The 24,025-nt window shown below is 40.5% G+C and overlaps 1 protein-coding gene across 1 annotated transcript in view; it reads left to right on the top strand.

Annotated features, from left to right (window-relative positions):
- Rcor1 (REST corepressor 1) overlaps positions 1 to 24,025 on the top strand; it is an 85,088-nt gene that overhangs the window by 55,149 nt on the left and 5,914 nt on the right. The window contains exons 4-10 of the mRNA XM_041633123.1: positions 4,173 to 4,225; positions 8,698 to 8,859; positions 10,346 to 10,464; positions 12,412 to 12,490; positions 14,139 to 14,333; positions 22,312 to 22,389; positions 22,578 to 22,635. Of these exons, the coding sequence (XP_041489057.1) occupies positions 4,173 to 4,225; positions 8,698 to 8,859; positions 10,346 to 10,464; positions 12,412 to 12,490; positions 14,139 to 14,333; positions 22,312 to 22,389; positions 22,578 to 22,635 (744 nt within the window). The remainder of the gene's footprint in view (positions 1 to 4,172; positions 4,226 to 8,697; positions 8,860 to 10,345; positions 10,465 to 12,411; positions 12,491 to 14,138; positions 14,334 to 22,311; positions 22,390 to 22,577; positions 22,636 to 24,025) is intronic.

The following is a 24,025-nucleotide window of genomic DNA, read 5'->3' as shown; positions in this document are numbered from 1 at the left end:
GCACATCTCTGAGTTCGAGACCAGAATTACAGAGCAAGTTCCAAGACAGCCAGGGCTACACAGAGAAACCCTGTCTTGGTGTAGGGGTGGGGAATGAACAATGCTAGGTGTAGTCATTCAGGCCAGTAATCCCAGAAACCTGGAAGCTAAAGTGTGGGAATCAAGATTTTGAGGTCAACTGGCCTACACAATGAGACTTTATCTCAATGGAAAACAAAAAAACAAAACAAAAAAAAAAAATGGAAGCTGGGCATAATGGCTCATGCCTGTAATCCCAGCAAACCAGAAGGCAGAGGCAAGAATATTAATGTGAGTTTATGGCCAGCCTGGTCTATATGGGTAAATTCCAGGCCAACCTGGATGATAAAGTGAAATTCTGCCTCAAACAACAAAAAATAAATCTCACACAAACAATACTCTACCACCAACAAAAAATGAAGATGTGAATTTTGAGCTGTTATATTCATCTTGTAGCCTAATTTACTTAGCCAGTTTTTTAAAAATCAAACACTTAGTTTCTTTTTCTTTCTTTTTTCTGGTTTCCTTACTCTAAATAACACTTGTAAAGTTGAAAGCATGGTGTCTTACCCCTGCGGGAAAGGACTTCCTTCATTCTGAAGAGTAGGCTGCCTAGAGAAATGTATTCATAGTTCCTTCTTTGTACTTGAGACAGTTATAGTGAGCTAAGTTATTTCTCTCTTCAGCTGTAAGGAGAATTGCAGAAGGCCTCAGATCACATGTGCAGGAGCAGCACTAGCCACAAAGGAGACCTGAGAGATCCAGTGTACAGTAGACTAGTTCATTCTCCACTGTGTTGCTGCAGTCTGCCCTGAGCTCAAGACCCTTTTCTCTAGCGCTGTCACCTAGAGGGCCTGTGCTGCACAAAGAAAACATCCCTGCAAGATAACCAGTCAGAGAGAGGAAGTGACTTGGGAGCAGCATATGTGGCAGAACTTCCTGTGTGATACAGCTTGTTTCCCTCACTGTCCCGCCACGGCTTAAAGACTGATAAGCCACTCAAAATATGGGATTTAGAGGCCAAAAACAACCTTTTGATTGACACCATCCTCCATAGGTGGCCTTGAAATGAGTCTATTTTTTTTTTTAAGATTTATTTATTTTGTACACAGTGTTCTGTCTGCAGGCCAGAAGAGGGCACCGGATTTTGTTACAGATGGTTGTGAACCACCATGTGGTTGCTGGGAATTGAACTCAGGACCTCTGGAAGAACAATCAGTGCTCTTAACCTCTGAGCCATCTCTCCAGCCGCTATTTTTTTTTTAAGGCAGTCTCTATCCGTGAAAAGGAAGTTTGGGGCATTAATATACATTAGATACTGAAGGTGTTAACTCAGTGGTAGAGAATCAATTTAATATAGGAAAGATCTGGCTTCAGTTCTGAGCACTGAGGAAAGTAGCTTAAAAAGTATGTTTCTTACGTAGAAATACAACTCAATGGGAAAACACTTGCCTAGCATGCATGAAACTGCAGGTTTGATTTCTAGCACTGCAAAAAGGAAATGTTTATGACAATTCATTTAATAGTTGTTACATTTGATTATTTTAAATGTTCTCCTAACATTCTATGAAGGACTGAAGAAAAGTCTCATTCTTGTCCTGTAGTTTGAGCAAAGGAGTTCAACTATCAGGCCCTTAGCTGAAGCCAAGGCCTTTGACTTGGATGGGGTCCAGGACTCTCTTATAATCAGCTATGAGAAGTAGATACATGATCAGCCTATCTTCCTCTCTGCCTTTCTCTACTCCTCCTTTCCTTTCTGTTATGATTTTACAGATCTTGATTCTTTCCTTTGGATTATAGTGTAATAGCCAAGTACGAATTGAAATCAATAAGATTGCCTTGAGTATTCTACTTCTTGCTGAGGGACAAGTAAAGTAAGTTGACTTGATATGGAAGAGTTAGAGGAGTGTTGTAGTTTAACATTAGATTTTTGTTTGTTAGTTTGCTTGTTTTTGTTTTTGAGATAGTGTCTCACCATGTAGCTTTGTTTGGTCTGGAACTCACTGTGTGGACCAGGCTGGCCTCAGACTCAGAGATTCACTTGCACCACACTCAGCCCTAGTCTGCTTACTCTTACACTGATAAATGGAAACTTGAGTTCTAGAAAAGAGGACAGAATTATTCTAGCTACGCAATAAGTTGGTGTAGGACACAGCGGTATGGTTTAGATCAGAATAGAACATGACATGCATGGCCTTGTATGGAACAGTCATCTGTCTGTTTCTGCTATTGTATTGACTGGGTAGCCAGGGAGGGGTATTCTATGCAGTGGGATTTTCTTTTATAAGACCAGACTAAGAAATAGCGTGGTTCATCTGACTTGTGTCGTCGTGTCCCTGTCTTCTCCCCCCACCCTTTACCCTTAAAGATATTCAAGCTTCAAGTGTTAGCTGTAATATTGTCTGTGTCCACCAGGTGGCAGAACTGCTGTACTTAAATGTTCCTATTGCTTCTGTGTGAGTCTTTTTTTTTTTTTTTGTTTTGTTTTGTTTTGTTTTGTTTTTAAGACAGGGTTTCTCTGTGGCTTTGGAGCCTGTCCTGGAACTAGCTCTGTAGACCAGCCTGGTCTCAAACTCACAGAGATCCGCCTGCCTCTGCCTCCCGAGTGCTGGGATTAAAGGCGTGCGCCACCAACGCCCGGCCTTCTGTGTGAGTCTTAAGGATAACTTCTTTAATAATAATAAAAGAAGATGCCATGGTATTTATCATACTCTGTTGTGCTGGGAATTGAACCCAGAACCTTATGCATGCTGGACAGAGCACTCTTTTGAGCAACATCTCCAATCTTACTACATTTTTAAAAAATGTTTGGCGTGTTCAGTTTGTGCTGTGAGAGAAATTGCTGTCATGTTTCCTTTGCAGTATCTAATGCCAGTGCAAATCTTGACTGTATTTTTTTTTTTTTTTTTGATTTTCGAGACAGGGTTTCTCTGTGGCTTTGGAGCCTGTCCTGGAACTAGCTCTCTAGACCAGGCTGGTCTCGAACTCACAGAGATCCGCCTACCTCTGCCTCCCGAGTGCTGGGATTAAAGGTGTGCGCCACCATCGCCCGGCTTGACTGTATTTTTAAAGCTCCATTAAGGCCATAAGCTTTGTCCTCAACCTGCCTCATGGTGTCAGCCTATTACTCTGTAGAATATTCAGAATCTGATTTTCTGAATCTCTGCAGTGTCTGGGGAAGGGAAGGGTGAATTAAGGTTACCATAGCAGTTTTCATCTGTATCTTTTGTCCTTTGCAATTACATTTCAAGTTCTTACTACTTGATACTAAAGACATGTTTTATTAGGTTAAAAGCATTAATTAAAAACAAAGCTTAACACCAGCAATTTTCTATTACTTGCCCTCAGCTTCTATCAAATGCTTCTGATCATGGCTGTATTTTCTTACTCTGTTCAGGCTACAGCAAAATAAGTGAGTATCCCAACCCCTAAAAAGCCATTGACTAATATACTCTGTTTTACAATCACGATGGTACATATCTGTGACTACTACAAATAACATCAGATGGCTTTCCATGTTTGTTTTGATAGTCATTAAGAAGCGAACAATTGCAATGTGCTGTAATGGCTTTACTTTCGAGCATAGTGAGTTTGCCCACTGGCTGATTTTAATGCTTCTGACCTGCAGGCTGGTGTCAGTTCTAACAATCAAAGGCGGCCTCCTCTCGAGTGAACAGGATGCACTGGGGAAGGCTGCAGTAGTATGTGTGCCCACAGCAGGGAATTGTGCTTCTGTGACCTTTGTAAATGGTCCTGACCTGGTTCCCTGGTTCCTCTGCACAGGACTCACTCACTCCCACACTGAAATGAGCTCTCTGTAAGCTTTGGACAGAATCAGAGATTATTGTGACTCAGACACAGTATTGAAGAGGACCTGGTGACACATGCCTTTAATCCCAGCATTCGGGAGTCAGAGGCAGGTGTCTACTGTGAGTTCTAGGACAGCCAGACTACACAGAGAAAACCCGTCTCGAAAAACAAACAAAAAATCATTTCGAGAGCCGGAAGTGTTACACAGAGAAGGTATTGGAAAAGTCTTCCGAGCCCTCATCTTTTAGAGTACGGGGAAACCTGTGCTTTTATTTCCACTGTCAGCTCTGGTGAGTGTAAACTTGATGTCCTCAGGCTGCTCACTGTTGTCCTCTGTTTTCCAGTGGACGAGTACATCGCTATCGCCAAAGAGAAGCACGGGTACAACATGGAGCAGGTAACAGCATGTGTGTTGCCACTGACCCCTTCAAGTGTTTTCTTCTGTGTGCTGAGTGGGCATATGGTAGTAGATACCAGCTAGTTCGGTTTTCTCATTGGAATGTGTGATTGGTTTCTCATCCTGGTTGTATAATGTCTATGATGTGATTGTATAATGACTTATGGTACTATGCTCAGACTTGTTGCTTACACTATCCAACAGAAACTGACTGGATAATTTGAGGTATTCAGCTAGGGTTCAGTTGAGCTGAACTTCTAACTTTGCAGGCACTTTGTATGGTGGGGTAAGTGATAGTGATAATGAAAATGGTTTGCCTTCTATGATTTCAGACATAGTGATTTTGTCTTGGGCTATTTGCTGTTCCCTCTCTATAATAGAGTTGGAAACATCTCCAGCCCATCTCCTGAGAAGAGCCATAAGACATCGTAAGGTGAACATACATGAGTTTAATAAGGGAGGGGGGAACCACACACAGACTGGCTTCTAGAGCCAGTTTCTCAGTGAGCTCAAACAACATATAACAAGTTAGCAACTTGTATATTTCAGCAGAGTGGGAAGCGCCTGTTAACAACTGTTGGTACATTTGATCTGTAAAGACATAGAGCTTCGAATTGTTCCCACCCATAGAAAGGTATAGCTGTCCACATCTCGCCTGTAGCTCTACTTTAAGCACCTGCACATGTATTCTGGCAGCAGCTTGCATGTAGTTTGTAGGAACTGGGGTACACAGAAACATACCCTGTCACCCATGTGAAAATCTATGACGAACACTTGATCTTTGAGATATGACTTATTACTGTTGTGATTACAAAAGCCAGGCAAAGGAGCCAGTGGCCATTATGCTCAGCCTTGCTGCTCTTGAGCTCTTCTCCCAGCTGAAGTGACCGAGGAAGTAAAGGGACCAGTGCCCTCAACTTCTTGCTCTCTGCACTTTTCATTTCCAAGAGGTCGACATTAAAGATGAAGACAATCAAATGGAGCAACATGTGAGGAGAAAATTAGAGAGAAGCTGTCCGTGTCCAGGGAAAGAAATATGCTCAGAAAAGATCTAAGAAATCATACCTTGGCTGGGTGGTGGTGGCGGTGGCGCAGGCCTTTAATCCCAGCAAAGGCAGGTGGATCTCTGTGAGTTCAAGGCCAGCCTGGTCTACAAGAGCTAGTTTCAGGACAGGCTCCAAAGCTACAGAAAAACCCTGTCTCGAAAACAAACAAACAAAAATATCACACCTTGGGCTGGTTCTTGGCACACAGACAGATAGCAACTATAAAAAAAAATGTAACAAAATCACCACAGGGGAAGCAAGCATCTATTCGCCATTGCTAATGCATGATTAAGTCCAGATGTCCAGTTTCTGAAAGGAATCACAACGCATACATCAAATCAGGAAAGTATGGCGACTGGATAAAAAACCTTTTGTGAGTTTTCCTTAGGAGGCATGAACTTTTCTTTTTACCCCAGTTAAAACACCAATGACAGAGCAAAGCACAGTTTCCACCAAGCTTGTGTAGTGAGCCAGTGAGCTTGCTGGGGTTACTTTCAGGAGCATGAATTTGCTAGTTTTATGAATTTATCTTGACAAAAACCAAAAAACTGAGGAAGGAAAATTTTATTTTAGCTCAAAATTTCAGGTAACAGTCCATCATGTAGAGAAGTCAAAGTGGGAACTTTAGACAGCTAGTCACGTCATATCCACAGTAAGGATCAGACAGAAATGAGCTTGCAAGCTTACTTACTTGCTTGTTTATGCTCAGCTGGATTTCTCCACTTAGGATCCCTGCTCAGGGAATGTCACTGCCCACAGTGTGCTTGGGTTTCCCACATCAGGTAGCTAAGGCAATCCCCCACATAGGCAAGCCACAGACCAATCCAGTGTAGAAAAATTTCTCCCTGAGATTCTCTAGATTCTCTAGATTGTGTTAAGTTGACATTTAAAACAAGCCATCATTACAGGTGACTCAGAGGCAGTTGCATCACTGAAAAGCCCATGAGGGACAGCTCACAAAAACTGCTTCTTTGGAGCTCCTGGAATAATTTCCAGGCAGCTTGACAGGTCACAGTCTTCTCTCCCTAGTATTCCTTACTATGCACAAAGCCTGAAATGTGGATGAGGATGCTTATGAATCTTGTAACATTTAGGAACTTCCTGAAACTTACTTATTTACTTCTCACACCTCAAGGAGGCTTCCTTTAGGATAGAACTTTAAATTTTGAAAAATTGATGCACAGAAAGAACCTTGAGCATGCTTGGCAAATGCTCTATCACTTAACTGTATCCCTTAAGTCTTAAATCTTACCTTAAGACTTTAAAGTAGTTATATTGCAATTGCTCAAAAAGGCCATTTTGGCTGGGCAGTCGTGGCACATGCCTTTAATCCCAGCACTCAGGAGGCAGAGACTAGATCTCTGTAAGTTTTAGGCCAGCCTGGTCTACAAGAGCCAGGACAGGCTCCAAAGCTACAGAGAAACACAATTTCGAAAAACAAAACAAAACAAAAGGCCATTTTGAATAGGCAGATAATGAATTTGAACATAGGGCAATTTGTTTTATTGTTTGTGGTACTGGATGGTGGAAGATCAGGACATCCTGCATGCTAAAGAAGTATTTTACTACTGAACTATACCCCTAGCCCAAAAAACTTAAACTTTAAACTGAGTTTAAAGGGTAGGGGAGGTGAACAAGAGTGAACAGTACCTAGGAGTCCTGTGGGACATCTTCAAGGAGAAACAATGTAAGTAATTTAGAAATTTCAGGAGAAGATGGAGGGAAGGAATAGGGAGAGACTTTGAAGGGAGGAGGAAGGGTAGAACCTCCTGAAGTTGATATGTCATCCAAAAACAACTCAACATACTTCAGAATGAACTCACCCACACCAAGATTCAGTATGAGACACTCAAAAAAGCCAAAGATGCAAGAAAAAAGCCATTTGTGACATGCAAGAGATCACCAGTAAGGTTATCAGATTTGTCATCAGGAATTTTGGAGTTCCAAAGACAGTGAGTGATCTGATATATTTGAAGTGGAAAGAAAAAAGTCAAAAACTTTCAGCCAAGAATTGTCTGTATAGATCAGATAGATAGATGTTCAGCTCAGTGGAGGGAATGCATGCCTAGTATACACAGGATCCTGGGTTCCCTCACGTGAGGCTACAGAAAAAGGAAAGAGAAAAAGAGTCCTATACTTGACAGAACTTGACTTTCAAAAACAAAAAGAGGGGCTGGTGAGATGGCTCAGTTGAGTAAGGATATTTGTCACCAAGTATGATGACCTGAGTCCACATGCCGGAAGGAGAAAGTCTAGTCATTCAGTTGTCCTTTGTCGTCCACATGAGTTCTTTGGCATGCATGCACACATGCACACAAGGGAATCTGCATGTACACACACCCAACTAATTTTGTTATGTTTTGTTTTTTGTTTGTTTTTGTTTTTTTGAGACAAGGTTTCTCTGTGTAGTCCTATTCACAGAGATCTACCTTTCTCTGCCTCCTGAGTGCTGGGATTAAAGGCTTGCACCACCACCACCCAGCTAAATAAAATTTTTAATTTATTTACAGATCAAAAAAAAAAAAAGGACTCACCATGTCCTCTCTCCTAAATTTTTTCTTCAAGAATGCTGTAGGAAACCTGCAGTAGAAATAGGGTATTAAACAGTATTCAGAGCCAGATGAAGGGATAAGACTAGAATCAAGGTAACAAGCTGGGTAAAGCTAGTATCAATATCATTACCTTAGTGTTTCTAACTCTGCATTTTTCCAAGTAGCCCAAGTAATTTATTTAAAACAAAGTTAGCTTCCTCCCCCCTTTTTTAAACATATGATATAGAAAGATAGAATTCTGTCATTTCTACAACTGAAAGGGGTGGAATGACTGTAAAAGAAGCTTGCTTTTTTTTTATTTTATTGAAGCTATTTATATAAAAATTCAAACCCAAGTCTCACAACTTGAGAATGTTTAATGTGATCCCTGTGGCAATCAAAAGGAATAGCTAGAAACCTGTGGACCCAGCACTTGGGAGACTGAGTCAGAAGGATTGAGAGTTTGAAAGCAAGCATAGACTTCATCAGGAGAATCTTGAAGGACAGAAATGCTAGTTTTCCACTTTTTTTGAGACACTCACTAAGAGTAGTCAGAATCTAGGCAGTTGCTGGGGCCTGGAACAGAGGAGACAGAGGGAAGAGAGCTACTATTGAGCCGGCAATGTTTGCTTCGCAAGATGAGTCTTGGGAATCGGTATTATACCTGTGCATGTTTTCAGTACCATGGAGTTGTGTGCTGAAAAGAGCTTGGAATTATATATACTAGGTGTTAACATGTATCTTCACAGAAACTGGGATGGGGTTGATGCCTGTAACTTCACAGTGTTATATGCGACATTCTTCTTTCTCACTTATCTGATAAAAACATGCTGATCTCACTCCCATTTTAATATTTCCTTTATTTGTTCTAAAATTTCACTGAACATTTTTCTAGGCTCTTGGGATGCTTTTTTGGCATAAGCATAATATTGAAAAATCATTGGCAGATTTGCCCAACTTCACCCCCTTTCCAGATGAATGGACTGTAGAAGATAAAGTCTTATTTGAACAAGCTTTTAGTTTTCATGGGAAAACTTTTCACAGAATCCAGCAAATGGTAAGCAGGTTTCTTTGACAGTTTTTGTTTTGTTTTGTTTTGTTTGTTTGTTTGTCTTGCTTTTTATATCTTAGAGTATATGTGAGCTACGGTTATCATCAACTTCAAACATCTCATTTATTATTTGTTTGTTTTATATGTGTGGGTGTTTTGCTTGTATGTATGTCTACATACCACTTGTGTGTCTGTTGCTATCCGAGACCAGAAGAGGGCATCAGATTCCTGGAATGGGAATTAGAAACATTTGTGAACTGATATCTGGGTGCTGGGTATTGAACCCAGGCCTTTTGAAAGAGCAGCCAGTTCTTAACTGCTGACCTCCCTCTCCAGCAGCTAATATCTTCTTTTGAATAAAGTTCCTTTGGACAAAGCAGCTAACTACACTCACTGCTCTGTAGCTCAGCAGTTAGGTATAGAGCAAAGCATTCTCTTTTTCAAGTTTATAGTCTACACTTCCACGTCATCACCCAACCCTATAGCTGCAGTCCTCACAAGGTTAAGCCAATGGAAAGGATCTTTGATTGTTTTGGAAGGAATATCTCAAATCCCTGTCTGTCTGTAGAAGGTGTACTTATTTTTTCCTCTTCAGAAAGCTATTGATACACTTCAGGCTAACATTTACTCATGCTTTCATTGAATGTTAAAATGAATTTGTAGAAGTTAAACCTGGAGCTGGAGAGATGACTCAGAGTTTCCTTCACTTGGTCATGAAGACCAAAATTTAGACCCTAGAACCCACATAACAAGCTAGACATTTTATACATATCTATAACTACAGCCTCGATGGGGGAGGTCACAGATTTGCTGGCACTTGCTATCTTAGAGTGGCTGGGCATGGTAGTCTGCACCTTTAATCCCAGCATTTAAAGGCAGAGGCAGATGGAACTCTCTGAATTTAAGGCCAGCCTGGTCTGTGGAGTGAGTTCTAGGACTACACAGGGACCTGAAAAACCAAAAAAGAAAGAAAATGTCTTATTTTGAAAAATGCAAAACAAGCTAATTGTTTTTGTAGTTATTTTTTTTTTTGTAGTTCTAACTCTGTTATGGATTTTCCTTTTTTCATAGTGGATAGATCATAAAAATATTCAATATTGAAAGCATAAAATACTATGTGAAACTCCATAACTTCAGTTCTGAATAGCTGTTCTAACTGCAAAGAAGTTCATTGAATTGTATGGTTTTGAGTCTGGTTAATTTTACTATGTGATTTTTGTTGTTGTTGCAACCTTTTTATAATAATGTTTAAAAATTTTTAAAAAGAAATGCATTTTAAGAGGATTTTTTTCCCTTCCATACATTTTATGTTTTTTTTCAAGACAGGGTTTCTCTGTAGCCCTGACTGCCCTGAAACTCATTATGTAGACCAGGCTGGCCTCAAACTTGCATACATTTTAAAATATAGGAAAATAATCCTTATGAAATATGTCTTAAGCACATTTGATTAGTACTAGCTTCACATGTACACCAACTTACTTTTTGCATTTAGCTTCCTGATAAGTCCATAGCAAGTCTGGTGAAGTTTTACTACTCTTGGAAGAAAACAAGAACTAAAACCAGCGTGATGGATCGTCATGCTCGGAAGCAAAAACGGGAGAGAGAAGAGAGGTAAGTGTTCTGCTCGGGATGTCATCTGAGCACTTGGTTCTAAGAGCTGGGGGGACAGAGAGGACAGGCAGTATGACAGGGTTTCCCTTGTACCAGAACTCACACAAAGTTCTTCAGTTGCCTTCCTCTGAGAGACTGTAGATATGAAAGTCCCTCTGTAGATCTCTGTTCTGCAGTTGGTGAACTTTTAACATGTTCCTTCCTTCCCCTTAAAGGTGACACCCTTAATTAAAAAGGGATTTTGTTGTTGTTTCGTGGGCCAGATGTTTTTATTTTAGGTATTGACTATGATAACAAAAGTCATTTGGTTTGTGCTTATGTTTAACTTGCTATAAAAGGAAGAAAAACAATTTAGATTTTTATATCTGTTCCTTACGTTGTTGCTGTAACAGAAGCATCTCAGGGAAGAGGAGAGCAGGGCTGGTGGCAGGAGCTTGAGGCAGCTGATGTCCTTCTTGTTAGTTAGCCCACAGACGGTGTCGCCATAGTCACAGTATATAGTTTCCCTGTGACCAACCTGATGTAGAGAATCTCCTGGTGAGTCTAGATCCTGTCAAGTGGAAAACGAGTATTGACCAGTACAGTCCTTCTGCCCTTGACTATCTGTGTCTGGTGCGAGTAACAGAATCACTTCATTATCTCTTAGAAGGAAGGGTATTGGTTTGTTGTTACTATTAGTTTTGATTTCTTTTTCACGCGCACATGCACGTTCTTGCTCTCTCTCTCTTGTTTTCTCAGCTTCGCAGTGCTAGGGTGCTGAACCTAGAGCTTTACACATTGCTAGGACTCTACCCCTGAGCCTGCCTCCCAGCCTGGACATTGATTGTAAGGCTAACTCATTAAGCTGTAGGAAGGAAGGATGTGTCTTACCTCTTGCTTCCTCAGTTTACATACAGCACAGAACAGTGGAAATGGGTGGTGGTTTGGGGGAGTGCAACATGGAGTTGGGGCTCCCCTGGGAAGGATTCCTGAGACACAGTGTGAGGTTGGCACTGAAGACATTGTGTTCTGCCCCTACTGCTGCTCCCCTGGTTTTAACTGGGCAAATTAGGATAACTGCTTGACTTCTGAGAGACTCAATTATCTCTTTTTTAAAGATGGAGTTCTTTACTACCTCAGGCAAAAGCATTTGAAGTGCCATACCAATGTATTTATAAAACTTAATTTGAAAATATCAATTATACAAGCCATTAGAAGCCATGAGTAGAGAGCACAGTCTGTTTGCAGCGAGGTGGAAGCTCATACTGCACAGCTTTCAGTGTTGTCAGGAGATCTTTCCTGCCCGTGCAGTAAATAACTATGAGGAAAAGTAGACGCTTTCTGCGCTTGATAATTTAGCTGAAAATTAAAAACACTTGATAATACAGAGGAACAACATTTTATTTAGATTTGATTTGGGCAATTAGAAACGAACTAGTAGTTCTTCATCACTGAGACTAAAACAGTGGTTCTCAATCTGTGGGTCGCAACCCCTTTTTGGTTAGGGGCAAACAACCCTTTCATAGGGGTCACCTAAGACATCCTGCATATCAGGTATTTACATAATGATTCATAACAGTATCAAAATTACAATTATGAAGTATCAAGGAACAGTATTAAAGTGTTACAGCATTAGGAAAGTTGAGAAACAGTGCCCTAAAAGAACTACAAGGTTGGGAATCTATATGAATTGAAAAAAGTTCATCCTAGCAGTCTTTAGATGTATAGAACAATTTTAGAATAAATCTTTGTTTTGTTTTGTTTTTGATTTGGTTCCTCTGTGTAGCCCTAGCTGTCCTGGAACTTGCTTTGTAGATCACGCTAGCCTCAAACACAAGAGGTCTGCCCGCCTGTCTACCAGTGCTGATATCAAAGGCGTGTACCACCTCACCTGGCCATATGTTATGTTTTTATGTGAAATAGAGTTAATACAGAATAAACTTTCAGTAATTTGTTCTTATCTTCCAGTGAGGATGAACTGGAAGAAACAAATGGAAGTAACCCCATTGACATTGAGATTGATCCAAACAAGGAAAGCAAAAAGGAGGTATATTTCTCCCTAATACTCATAGGCAGTAAATGTCATAACTAGTTCTACCAGTGTCTCCTGCCTCTTGTGCAGTGGTGTATTAAGTGCTGAGTCCAAAGGTTCACATGGAGCGTTATAGATAGTAAGTCCTTGCTACTGTGAGCAGTACTGAATTAATGAGTCATATATCTAAATATTTGTACACTTTTTCCACTAAAATCATTCCTGAAAGTTGAACTGTTGCCTCAATATATCCTATATGCGTATTACAGCTCCTTAAAGTAGACTCACTGAAGTAGGGTTCATGCATCCTCTATGGATGACCAGTCTTCAGGGACTCACAGAAGTCCCTGAATAACTTGGTCCTCAGGGATAATAGAGTGAGATTGTTTGGAGAATGAAGTGTATTTGGGGTTCTGCTTTGTTTTGGTATATTGTTATTTGTTAGGTTTTTCAATAACACATTTTAAATGAACAATTTTTTTGTAATTTTGCCATATTTCGTAATTCTTTTTTTAAAAGATTTATTTATTTATTATGTATACAGTATTCTCAGTGCTCTGACTGCAGGCCAGAAGAGGGCACCAGATCTCATTACAGATGGTTGTGAGCCACCATGCGGTTGCTGGGAATTGAACTCAAGACCTTTGGAAGAGCAGGTGGTGCTCTTAACCACTGAGCCATCTCTCCAGGCTTGTAATTCTTTTTTATGTGGCACGAGTCTAACTGAAAAAGAAAATAGGTTAAATCTTAGTTTAAGTGTAAAATGTTATTAAAACACATGTGACCAATAAGTAATCTTTATGAAATAGCATAATGCTACACAGAATATAGTTTATTCTACTCATTACTTATTACCACAAATTTAAGGAATTTTTATTACCATCATTGTTTGATTATGTTTCATTATTTCATTTTAGTCTTTTAAAATATAAAGCAAAAGGTTTACTAAGTGTTTGGCTTTATCCTTGAGTATTACCCCCACACACACCGTTTTTTTTGAGACAAGGTCTGCTATGACCCAGGTTGGTCCCAGCCTTAATATGTAACTGAGACTGACCTTGAAATTCTGATTCTCCTGTCTACCAAATGTTGGAATTACAGATATGTCTCCACCATGCCCAAATTAAAATCTTATGCTTAAATGATGCCTGTAAAACAGTCATTTTATTACCAAGATTTTGTATTTTTTGTTACTGAAGGTTTTCTTATTAGAGAAAGCACTCAAAAAATTAGCTCAATGATTTTAAAAATGAGAGCACATTTGTAGGGAAAATTATGTAAGCCAATCGAAAAGCTAAATTGTATATATCTTAATGGAAAGGTTAACAACCTCCCCTCCCCATCCCCCCACACTCACCATAGGTGATCTATGTCATACAGTCTGCTTTGCTGGAGGTCAGAGTACTCACTCATCCGCATGTAATATAAACAGCTCGTAAGAAAGCACAATTGTTTTTTCTTTCCTTGTGTTCTTATTATCAGAGGCCTGAAGTAGAAAAGAGTGTTCCTGAAGTGAAGTGTTCACAGATAGCTTCCCTTTAGGATGCTCAGATAAGAATGGTGATTGTTTTAGGTTGTTTGGGGCCATGTTAAAGACACACACTACCATCCATTTGACATTTTTGTTTTTTAATTTCATTTATCAAATATGTATATCATACAGGTGCCCCCTACAGAGACAGTTCCTCAGGTCAAAAAAGAAAAGCATAGTACACAAGCTAAAAATAGAGCAAAAAGGAAACCTCCAAAAGGAATGTTTCTTTCCCAAGAAGATGTGGAGGCTGTGTCTGCTAATGCTACTGCTGCAACCACGGTGCTGAGACAGCTGGACATGGAGCTGGTCTCCATCAAACGACAGGTACCTGCCAGCCTGGCTTGGTGAAAAGTTGGCTTGCACACTAGAATGTCCTCACTGTTTATGCAGGCCTTCCAGTCTTAGAGATGTCAGAAGAACATTTCATTTCTCTTTTTAAAATATATGTTTATTAACATTAAGAGTGGTGAATATGCTGTGATATGTGTGGAGGTCAGAAGACAGCTTTGGGGGGTTATTCTCTGCTTCTGCCTTGTCATGGAGTCTAGGGATTGAACTCAGGTTGCCAGGCTCGCAAGGCAACTGCTTTTACCTGCTGATCTCTCTTAATGCATCACCAAGAACATTTTATTTCCAAGGATTTAGGCAGAAGATTTTGAGTACGTCCCTTCCCTTTTAAAAATCACTTTTAAATTGAGCTATTTTATAGAGAGAAATGCATATGGCATTTATATAAATTAAATTATATAATTTATATAAATTAAAAGTTGCTGTGTATGTGTATACACCAATGATTTTTACAGCATCAACCCACTCAATTAACCTGTCTGGGCCAGGACATGGAACGTTTTCTTTAGTACCCCTTTACCAATATTCTCCTCAAGCCTCAGAAGCTCCATTGTGCCCCTCATTCCTGACCCACCTCCCAGGAGAGGACCACTCTTATTATTTGTTTGGGTTCTGTTTTGTTTCAAGGCAGGGTTTTTTTATGTAGCTCTGGTCGTCCTAGATTTCACTTTGTAGACCAGGCTGCCCTCAAACTCAGAGATCCGCCTCTGCCTCCAAGTGCTAGGATTAAAGGTTATGCCACTACTGCATGGTTGTGTGTTGTAGAAGGAGCAGCGAACTTCCTGCCGCTCGGCTAGCTTAACCCCGAAATAATTACACAGAAACTGTATTCATTTAAACACTGCCTGGCCCATTATATCTAGTCTCTTTTTGGCTAACTCATACATCTTGCTTTAACCCGTATCTAGTAATCTGTGTATCACCATGGGGTCGTGGCTTGCCGGGAAGATTCTAACCTATGTCTGTCTTGAGTCAGAGAATCATGGCACCTGCCACACTTCCCTTCTTCCCAGCATCCTATTCTGTCTACTCCTCCCACCTAATTTTTGCCCTATCAAAAGGCCAAGGCAGTTTTCTTTATGCAACCAATGAAAGCAACACATAGAAAGAAGACCCTTCTACACCAGTTGTGTGTGCCAGTTACCTTGGTTTCCCTCCCTCCCTCCCTCCCTCCCTCCCTCCCTCCCTCCCTCCCTCCCTCCTTTGTGTTATTTTGTTTGTTTGTTTTTTTTCTTTTCCGGAGCTGAGCACTAGAAAAGCGCTCACCACTGAGCTAAACCACCAACCCCCACTATTCTGAAACACAGAGTCTTGACTGACTGAGGCTTGTAGTGTGGTCAGTGGTAGAGCACTTGCTCAGTGTGTGGGCACCTTGGGTGTGGTTTCCACCATCATCAAAAGAAACTTCACAGATTGTTTCAGTCTACTTTTTCACATTATCAAAAAGTAAACATAAGATAATAATTATTTTATGGCTTTCTCTCAGCGTGTAAGATGTGCCTGTGTTTTATAAAGCAGTTACTTTTGATCTATTCTTTTTCTTTGCTATGTAAATAGCCTACTAGCAATACATTATGCTATGGCAAGCATTTGGGTTGTTTCTATTTGGGGCCATTACACAAACTGTTATCATGAATGTTATGTATCTGGTGCATTATGCATGTGTCTCTGTAGAGCACATTTCTGTTGGATTCCCTTTAGAGTCGAACTGACAGATCATATGTGTGGGGAAAATAGTCTTGTCAGTGTGTATGTATTTTGGTTGTACCATACCAGCATTTCCCACCTACATCCACTTTGGACTAAGTTGTGTGTTACAGGTGAAACCTCCCTGACCTCTACTCACATGTACCACCTTCACCCTACTAGTTATGACAACAGAAATATCCCCAGGCATTGTTGAATCTCCTCAGGGTGACACAGTTGTCTCTGTTGATAATAGCAGTTTTACATTGTTGCAACCAGTTGTCTTTAAATTGTGGCTTTTCTCCTTGGGCTTTGTTGCCATGTCTACCCTGTTAGTTATTGGTTGGCCCTTGGGCTGTCCTCTTTTTATAGTATGTCTGCCCAGTCTTTGTCCTTGGTCTCTTACTGGACTGTTGATGTTTGAATGATTGAGGCCTCAAACTCACCATGTTCCCGTCTCTGCTTCTATATTTCCTTATTGAATTTTTTTTCAGGTTGTGGGTTGTTTCCTACCTGTCTCATTAGATCATTCACCACTGTGTCCTGTCCTTCCACTCTCTTAATGTCATTTTCTGAAATTCATTAGTACAGTTTTCAGTCTTTCATCTCAGGTTGGTAGTTTTAAGTCCTGGTCAAAACCTTCCCCAGGGACTGGAGAGCTGACTCAGGGGTTAAGAGCACTTGTTCTTACATAGGACATGAGTTTGATTTCTAGCACCAACAATGGTAGTTAACAACCATCTGTAACTCCAGTTTCTGGGGAACCAGTAAATCAAGGGAATCTTCTGACCTTCACTGACACCAGGCATGTACAGGATGCAGAGACAGGCCAAACACCTACGCACGTAAAACAAAAATAAAGAAATCTTTTTAAAATAAACCTTTCCCCAGGTGGTGAAGATTTGTTGAGCATCATCTTAGCATCATTGTTTCAGCTTCTGCATTTTGATTTCAGTCTAGTTAGAAATGTGTTCCTGGGTGTGGGTGTGAGTGTGTAACTATGGGCATCGATTTCACAAGATTCTTTTTACTGAGAGGGCTTTTGTTTATTCCCTGCAGTGCAGTGAGACCTTTGTCTAAAGACAGATAAGTCGATTTTGTGTTCTTTGTTCTGTTGTTCGTCCTTCACAAATGCATAGTGTCCTGATGTGTGTTTTACAAATTTGTTTGTGTAGCAGTCCTTGGCCCTTTGTATTCCCATATCAAATTTGTAGCACTTTTCAATTTTCAGGAAAAAAGGAATTCTACTAGAATTTTGATTGAGATTTTGTTAATAGCTATCAAATTAATTTTTTTTTGTTTTGTTTTGTTTTGTTTTGTTTTTTTGAGACAGGATTTCTCTGTGGTTTTGGAGCCTGACCTGGAACTAGCTCTTGTAGACCAGGCTGGTCTCGAACTCACAGAGATCCGCCTGCCTCTGCTTCCCAAGTGCTGGGATTAAAGGCGTGCGCCACCACCGCCCGTCAAATTAATATCTTTATTGGGTTTTTTGTTGAGTAGAGATGGTGTGCCCCTCCACCTATTCAGATCTTTAATTTTTTTATGTTGTGTCATTTTTGATGTGCAAGGCTTAGAATTATTCCAAGATATTTGGTACATTTTGGGATATTCTTATAATAGAAGTTTTTTGGTGGGAATGGGTTTGTGATAGGAGTTGTGCTGGAGATTTCACACAAGGCAAGTACTCTACCACTAGCCATATAGCTGGGTCATGGATTTTTTTTTTAATTATTTTTATGGTTATTTGTGCCTTCTTTGTAGAAAGAGTTCATTACTTTAATTTGATTGCATAGTGGCATTTAAGTGGAAAAGTCAGCCTCACAATCTAGAATAATAGGCCTTTCCTCACCTCAGGGTTTCTTTCTTCCCCTTCCCTCTTCTCCTTACCTTCTCTTCTTCTTTTCCTCTTTCTCCTTCCACCTCTTGATTAGTTAAGAGTAAGTGGAAACCAGCAGTCAAAGGTGGTCAGACCTTGCTGGTGGTCTCCAGAATGGTGGAATTGATAACTCTGTCTTTCCTTTGATTCAAGGAGGCACAGAACAGGGAGCCAATCATCATTCCAGAGTTAGGAAGTTACAGCTCTGTAGCCTGCTGCCAGCACAGCCATGCTTGGATCCTAGGAGAATCACTTAATCTTCCTAGAGCCCTCTTTTCAAATGAGGAGATTAATCTATGAGGGCTGATCCTTGCATTGTCAGTGTTGCTTTTAGTGGGAGAGCTCTGCTGAACACGGCTCCAGTGGTGAGGAAAGAAGAGGCTCCCCTCTGTTACTAGTTGTGCAGGAAAAAAACATTCTTTCGGTTTTTCTCAGCAGGGTCAAGGACAAGAGTGTTTTTAATTTGAACTAATTACTCAGGTTGGCACCGTGTAGGGGGAGGGCTTAGAGCCTATCAAGGTAGTGAGGAGGCAGGTGCTTAGCAGCACTTCTAGAGTTAACATGACAGTTGATAGTCAGTCACAGGGATGGTTACTTTGGGAACCCTAAGTTCACTGGTACATCAAGGAAACACCTCAGAGAAAAAGAAAACCTGATTAGCATCAGTTCAAGGAGTTCCACTGTCAGGCTGTCATAGTTGCTATTGTAAGTTCTTCTATCCAGGGACACTTAGGGCTCCAGTTTTTTTTCTTTTTTTCTTTTTTAGTCTGTTTCCTCTGAGAGTCTCAGCTTTTTGCTGTTGCCTCCTATGAAAGCTGCAGAAGCCATTTTGTAATGCTCGAATCTATATTCAGGGAAGTAAGAAAAGGAGCCGGAGGAAGGGAAAACAAAGGCCTATACCAGAAGCCCAGATAGCTGCTTGCCAGCATTCATGCTCTTCTGGTGTTTAGAAACAGGACACCTTTGAAGACAGTGAAGTGCAAAGTGTCAGCTTCCTCAATGGCTAAGCTTGTGGCAGGATATCTTCTCTGAGTGGAGAATGAATGATCTCACAGGAAAGAAGGGTCCCTGTGAACAAGATAAAGGTAAAACAAATAGTATATTTACCTGGGAGGTCCAAGTAGGCCACTAGGCCAGCCACGTATGTTACTTTGTTTGTTTTCTCCTTAAATGCTATACACAGCCATATTCTGATTCTTTTTTTTTCTTTTTCTCATTTTTTTAATTGATATTTATTGAGCTCTACATTTTTCTCTGTTCCCTTCCCTGCTTCTCCCCTCCCCTTTCTGCCTTCCCCCAAGGTCCCCATGCTCCCAATTTACTCAGGAGATCTTGTCTTTTTCTACTTTCAACTTCCCATGTAGATCAGAACTATGTAAGGTCTCTCTTAGTGTCCGCATTGTTGTCTAAGTTCTCTGGGATTGTGGATTGTAGGCTGGCTTTCTTTGATTTATGTTTAAAAACCACCTATGAGTGAGTACATGTAATAATTGTCTTTGTGTGTCTGGGTTACCGCACTCAAAATAATGTTTTCTAGTTCCATCCATTTTCCTGCAAAATTCAAGCTGGTGTTATTTTTTTCTGCTGTGTAATACTCCATTGTGTAAATATACCACATTTTTCTTATCCATTCTTCTGTCGAGGGACATTTAGGTTGTTTCCAGGTTCTGGCTATGACAAACAAAGCTGCTATGAACATAGTTGAGCACATGTCCTTGTGGCACGATTGAGCATCCTTTGGATATATACCCAAAAGTGGTATTACTAGGTCTTGAGGAAGGTTGTTTCCTAATTTTCTGAGAAATCACCACACTGACATCCAAAGGAGTTGTATCACCTTGCATTCCCACCAGCAATGCAGAAGTGTTCCCTTTTCCCCACAACCTCTCCACCATAAGTTGTCATCAGTGTTTTTGATCTTGGCCATTCTTACAGGTGTAAGATGGAATCTCAGAGTTGTTTTGATTTGCATTTTTCTGATGACTAAGGATGTTGAACATTTCCTTAAATGTCTTTCAGCCATTTTAGATTCCTCTGTTGAGAGTTCTCTGTTTAGGTCTTCATTTTTTTCATTGGATTATGTGTTCTTTTGGTGTCCAGTTTCTTGAGTTATTTGTATATTTTGGAGATTAGACCTCTGTCTGATGTGGGGTTAGTGAAGATCTTTTCCCATTCTGTAGGCTGTCGTTTTGTCTTGTTGACCGTGTCCTTTACTTTACAGAAGCTTTTCAGTTTCAGGAGGTCCCATTTATTAGTTGTTTCTCTCAGTGTCTGTGCTGCTGGGGTTCTATTTAGGAAGTGGTTCTCTGTGCCAATGCGTTCAATTGTATTTCCCACTTTCTCTTCTATAAGGTTCAGTGTGGCTGGCTTTCTTTGGTCCATATGGACTTGAGTTATGTGCATGGTGATATATATGGGTCTGTTTTCATTTTTCTACATGTTGATATCCAGTTATGCCAGCACCACTTGTTAAATATGCTTTCTTTTTTCCATTTGATATTTTTTGCTTCCTTGTTAAAGATCAGGTGTTCGAAGATGTGTGGATTGACATCTGGGTCTTCTATTCCGTTCCATTGGTCCTCCTGTCTGTTCTTATGCCAATACAAGGCTGTTTTTAGTACTGTAGCTCTGTAATAGAGTTTGAAGTTAGGGATTGTGATGCCTCCAGAAGTTCTTTTATTGCACAGGATTGTTTTGGCTATCCTGGGTTTTTTGTTTTTCCATATGAAGTTGAGTACCGTTCTTTCGAGATCTTTGAAGAATTTTTCTGGGATTTTGATGGGCATTGCGTTGAACATATTCTGATTCTTAACTTGGTTTCCTTTCCAGTTGACAAAATGTTGACAACTAACCTCTTTTACTCTTACTCCAGATTCTAGATTCCACCTCTCCACCCATCTCTGCTGATTTTTCTGGAGACAAGGTTTACTCTCTATCTCAGGCCAGCTTCCAACTCTTATTCCTAGTCCCAAACTTATGAGTGTAAGACATGATTTCCATAAGTGTGGGACCAACCTGGGCTACAGAATAAGACCCTGTCTCTAAAAACAATCTACCCCATAAGCACTTGACAAAAATTAAATTTTAAAAGATTATGTGTCATGCACACCTTCATTTCCTAGCACTTAGGAGGTGTAGATAGGAGGATCTCTTGAGTTTGAGCCAGCTTTATCTACAGAATGAGTTCCAGGCTTGCCAAGGCTACATAGCAAGACTCTGTCTTGAGAAAATAAGACAAATATACCAAAAAAACCAAAAAGGTAGGGGTGTGTGTGTGTGTGTGTGTGTGTGTGTGTGTAAAAGGCTGTTTAGCCTGGGTATCTGAATTCCCCACAGCCTACATGACAGGAGAGAAGCAGCTGGGTAAAGTTGACTTCTGACCTCCACATGTAAGCATGCTCTCACACACATAATACTCACATACAAAGTATTTTTGTTTTTGTTTTTTTTTGTTTGTTTGTTTGTTTTTTCAAGACAGGGTTTTTCTGTAGCTTTTGTGCCTCCTCCTGGAACTCACTCTGTAGACCAGGCTGGTCTCAAACTCACAGAGATCCACCTGCCTCTGCCTCCTGAGTGCTGGGATTAAAGGCGTGTGCCACCACTGCCCACCTAGTAATTTTTGAAAAAAAGAAAAAAATAAACAGGCTAGGAAGCAGAGCCTGATGACATACACAGGCTTGTAATTCCACTATTGCAGAGGCTGAGACATGTTCAAGGCTAGTCTAGAGTACACTGCAAGTTCCAAGTTAGTCTAGGCGATTCAACAAGACTCTTGTCTTAAAAGTAAAAAAAAGGGCTGCATGCACATGTATGTTGCTATGTATTAGTGGTAGAGTAAGGTCTTTGGCTGGTCTCCAGGGATAGGGTATGCCTTGCCTTTCCTACTCTAAAGTCTCTCTTTGAGTTTGAATGTTCCTTTGCTGGTAAGATTTCTTTTTTAGTGAAAAAAAAAATTATCTGCTGCTACTGAGTATCTTTGTTTTATTTATCAAAATCAACCTGTTCTTTCCTTGGCTTTCTTACTGCTTCTATGGTTTTTTAAAAACGAAAGCTGTTAAAAGTTCAGAGTTCCATTCCCTCACACAATGTGGAAATGCCCCATTCTTGAAGCTCCAGGGCAAGGGCATGCCCGTTGTCTGTCCTCTGCTGTCTGTGGGAAAGTTATAGTAACACGGCTTGCTTCCTGTCCTTGTCTTTCTCTCCTTTCTCATGATTGGGCAGAAATATAAAAACTAGGTATGCTGAGTAAGCAAAAATATAGGAAAAAGATAATTTGTGAGAAGATAAAGATGGTATACTTGGTCAGTTAGGTTTGTGGGAATTTTGCCATTTTCCCCACCAAAGATGTCTTTTCTAGTATTTTTTTTTTAATGAAACTCTTTTCTCTCTTAGATTCAGAACATCAAGCAGACGAATAGTGCTCTTAAAGAAAAGCTTGATGGTGGAATAGAGCCGTACCGACTTCCAGAGGTAGGATTGTTTATCTCAGAATCAGGGCTGAGTTTTTGTGCTTGAAATTCTGAGTTTACATGTCTGTTTTGAAAAGATAGAGACAATTTTAGGAACCTAGTTTATATCAAAATCCAGGCACAAAAATATGTTGATTAAGCTGCCATAAAGATGCGTGTAATAAGTTGACAATCCATTTGGATATCTAGGTCATTCAGAAATGCAACGCGCGATGGACTACAGAGGAGCAGCTTCTCGCCGTTCAAGGTATGGGGGCTCTGCTACACACGGGAACTGTGGTCAGTGTAAGGGGAGTATTAAGTTCTTCTCTACCTTTACTCGTGGAAGATTACAGTATCATAGCTGTATCTGTCTCCTTGATCCATGCATGTGTTATTGAGGATTGAGCCTAAGACTATGCGAGGCAGATGCTGTACCACTGTGAAACATCCTCATTCCGTGTTTTTAATTTTTGAGACAAAGTCTCACCTTTTGCTCAGGCTGGCCTTGAACTCTAAATCTTCCAGCCTCAAACCCTCAAGTTTCAGGCCTGTGTAACCCTTTCCCATTTTTAAAAATTAACCTGAAAGCCACAGTTGTCTAGGAGTGTGAGTGTAGTCTATTTTAGAATTGCTTATTGCAGTCTGAGCGGGTGAGTACACATCTCAACTGACAATGAGTTTTCACTTTATTTATTCATTTATTCATTTGCTATTTTTGATTTTTCAAGATAGGGTTTCTCTATGTAGCCTTAACTGTCCTGGAATTTGTAGTCTAGGCTGTCCTCCCACTCACAGAGATCTGTCTGCCTCTGCCTCCTAAATTCTGTGATTAAAGGTGTGTGCCACCACCACTGAGTATTTCTTTTTTTTTTTTTTTTCCGAGACAGGGTTTCTCTGTAGCTTTTGGTTCCTGTCCTGGAACTAGCTCTTGTAGACCAGGCTGGCCTCGAACTCGCAGAGAGATCCACCTGCCTCTGTCTCCCGAGTGCTGGGATTAAAGGTGTGCGCCACCACCGCCTGGTGGAGTATTAACATTTTAAGACGGGAAATGTTTCTTAAACTTAAGATTCTGAAAAGGCAAAACAGAATTCCACAGCCATGAGGCACTTGACTGAAACCTCAGGAATTTGTATGATAATAACGTGCTTTAAGAAAGGTTTCTAGGTGCTGGAGAGAAGGCTCAGAGGTTAAGAGCACCGGCTGCTCTTCCAGAGGTCCTGAGTTCAATTCCCAGCAACCACATGGTAGCTCACAACCATCTGTAATGAGATCTGATGCCCTCTTCTGGCCTGCAGACATACATGTAGGCAAAACACTGTATACTTAATAACAAATAAATAAACCTTTTTAAAAAAGGTTTCTAATGGACAGGATTTTTACTAAACTTCTGTGCTGTCATCTTTAAGTTATCACTAAAGGTGATTGCCGTGCTTTTTATGCTCCTGTAACATGCTAAGATAGTGTCTGTGGTTAAAAGCCTCTATGGTATGTTACTAGGATAAAGAGGTAAGCGGCAGTTGGGTTTTTTGTTTTGTTTTGCTTTGGGGGATTTGGGGTTTTTTTTTTTGGTGGGCTTTAAGTAGTGAACGCAGGTCCTTAGCAAGTGCTTTACACATTCAGCCATCTCACCAACATGAGTTGTGGTCTTTAAAATG

This window comes from Microtus oregoni, unplaced genomic scaffold (genome assembly GCF_018167655.1).
Source record: "Microtus oregoni isolate MIOR12 unplaced genomic scaffold, Mior012 000043F_ref0000047, whole genome shotgun sequence".
Taxonomy (NCBI): domain Eukaryota; kingdom Metazoa; phylum Chordata; class Mammalia; order Rodentia; family Cricetidae; genus Microtus; species Microtus oregoni.
Note: the sequence above shows the minus strand (reverse complement) of the source record. Positions and strands in the feature narration are given on the sequence as shown.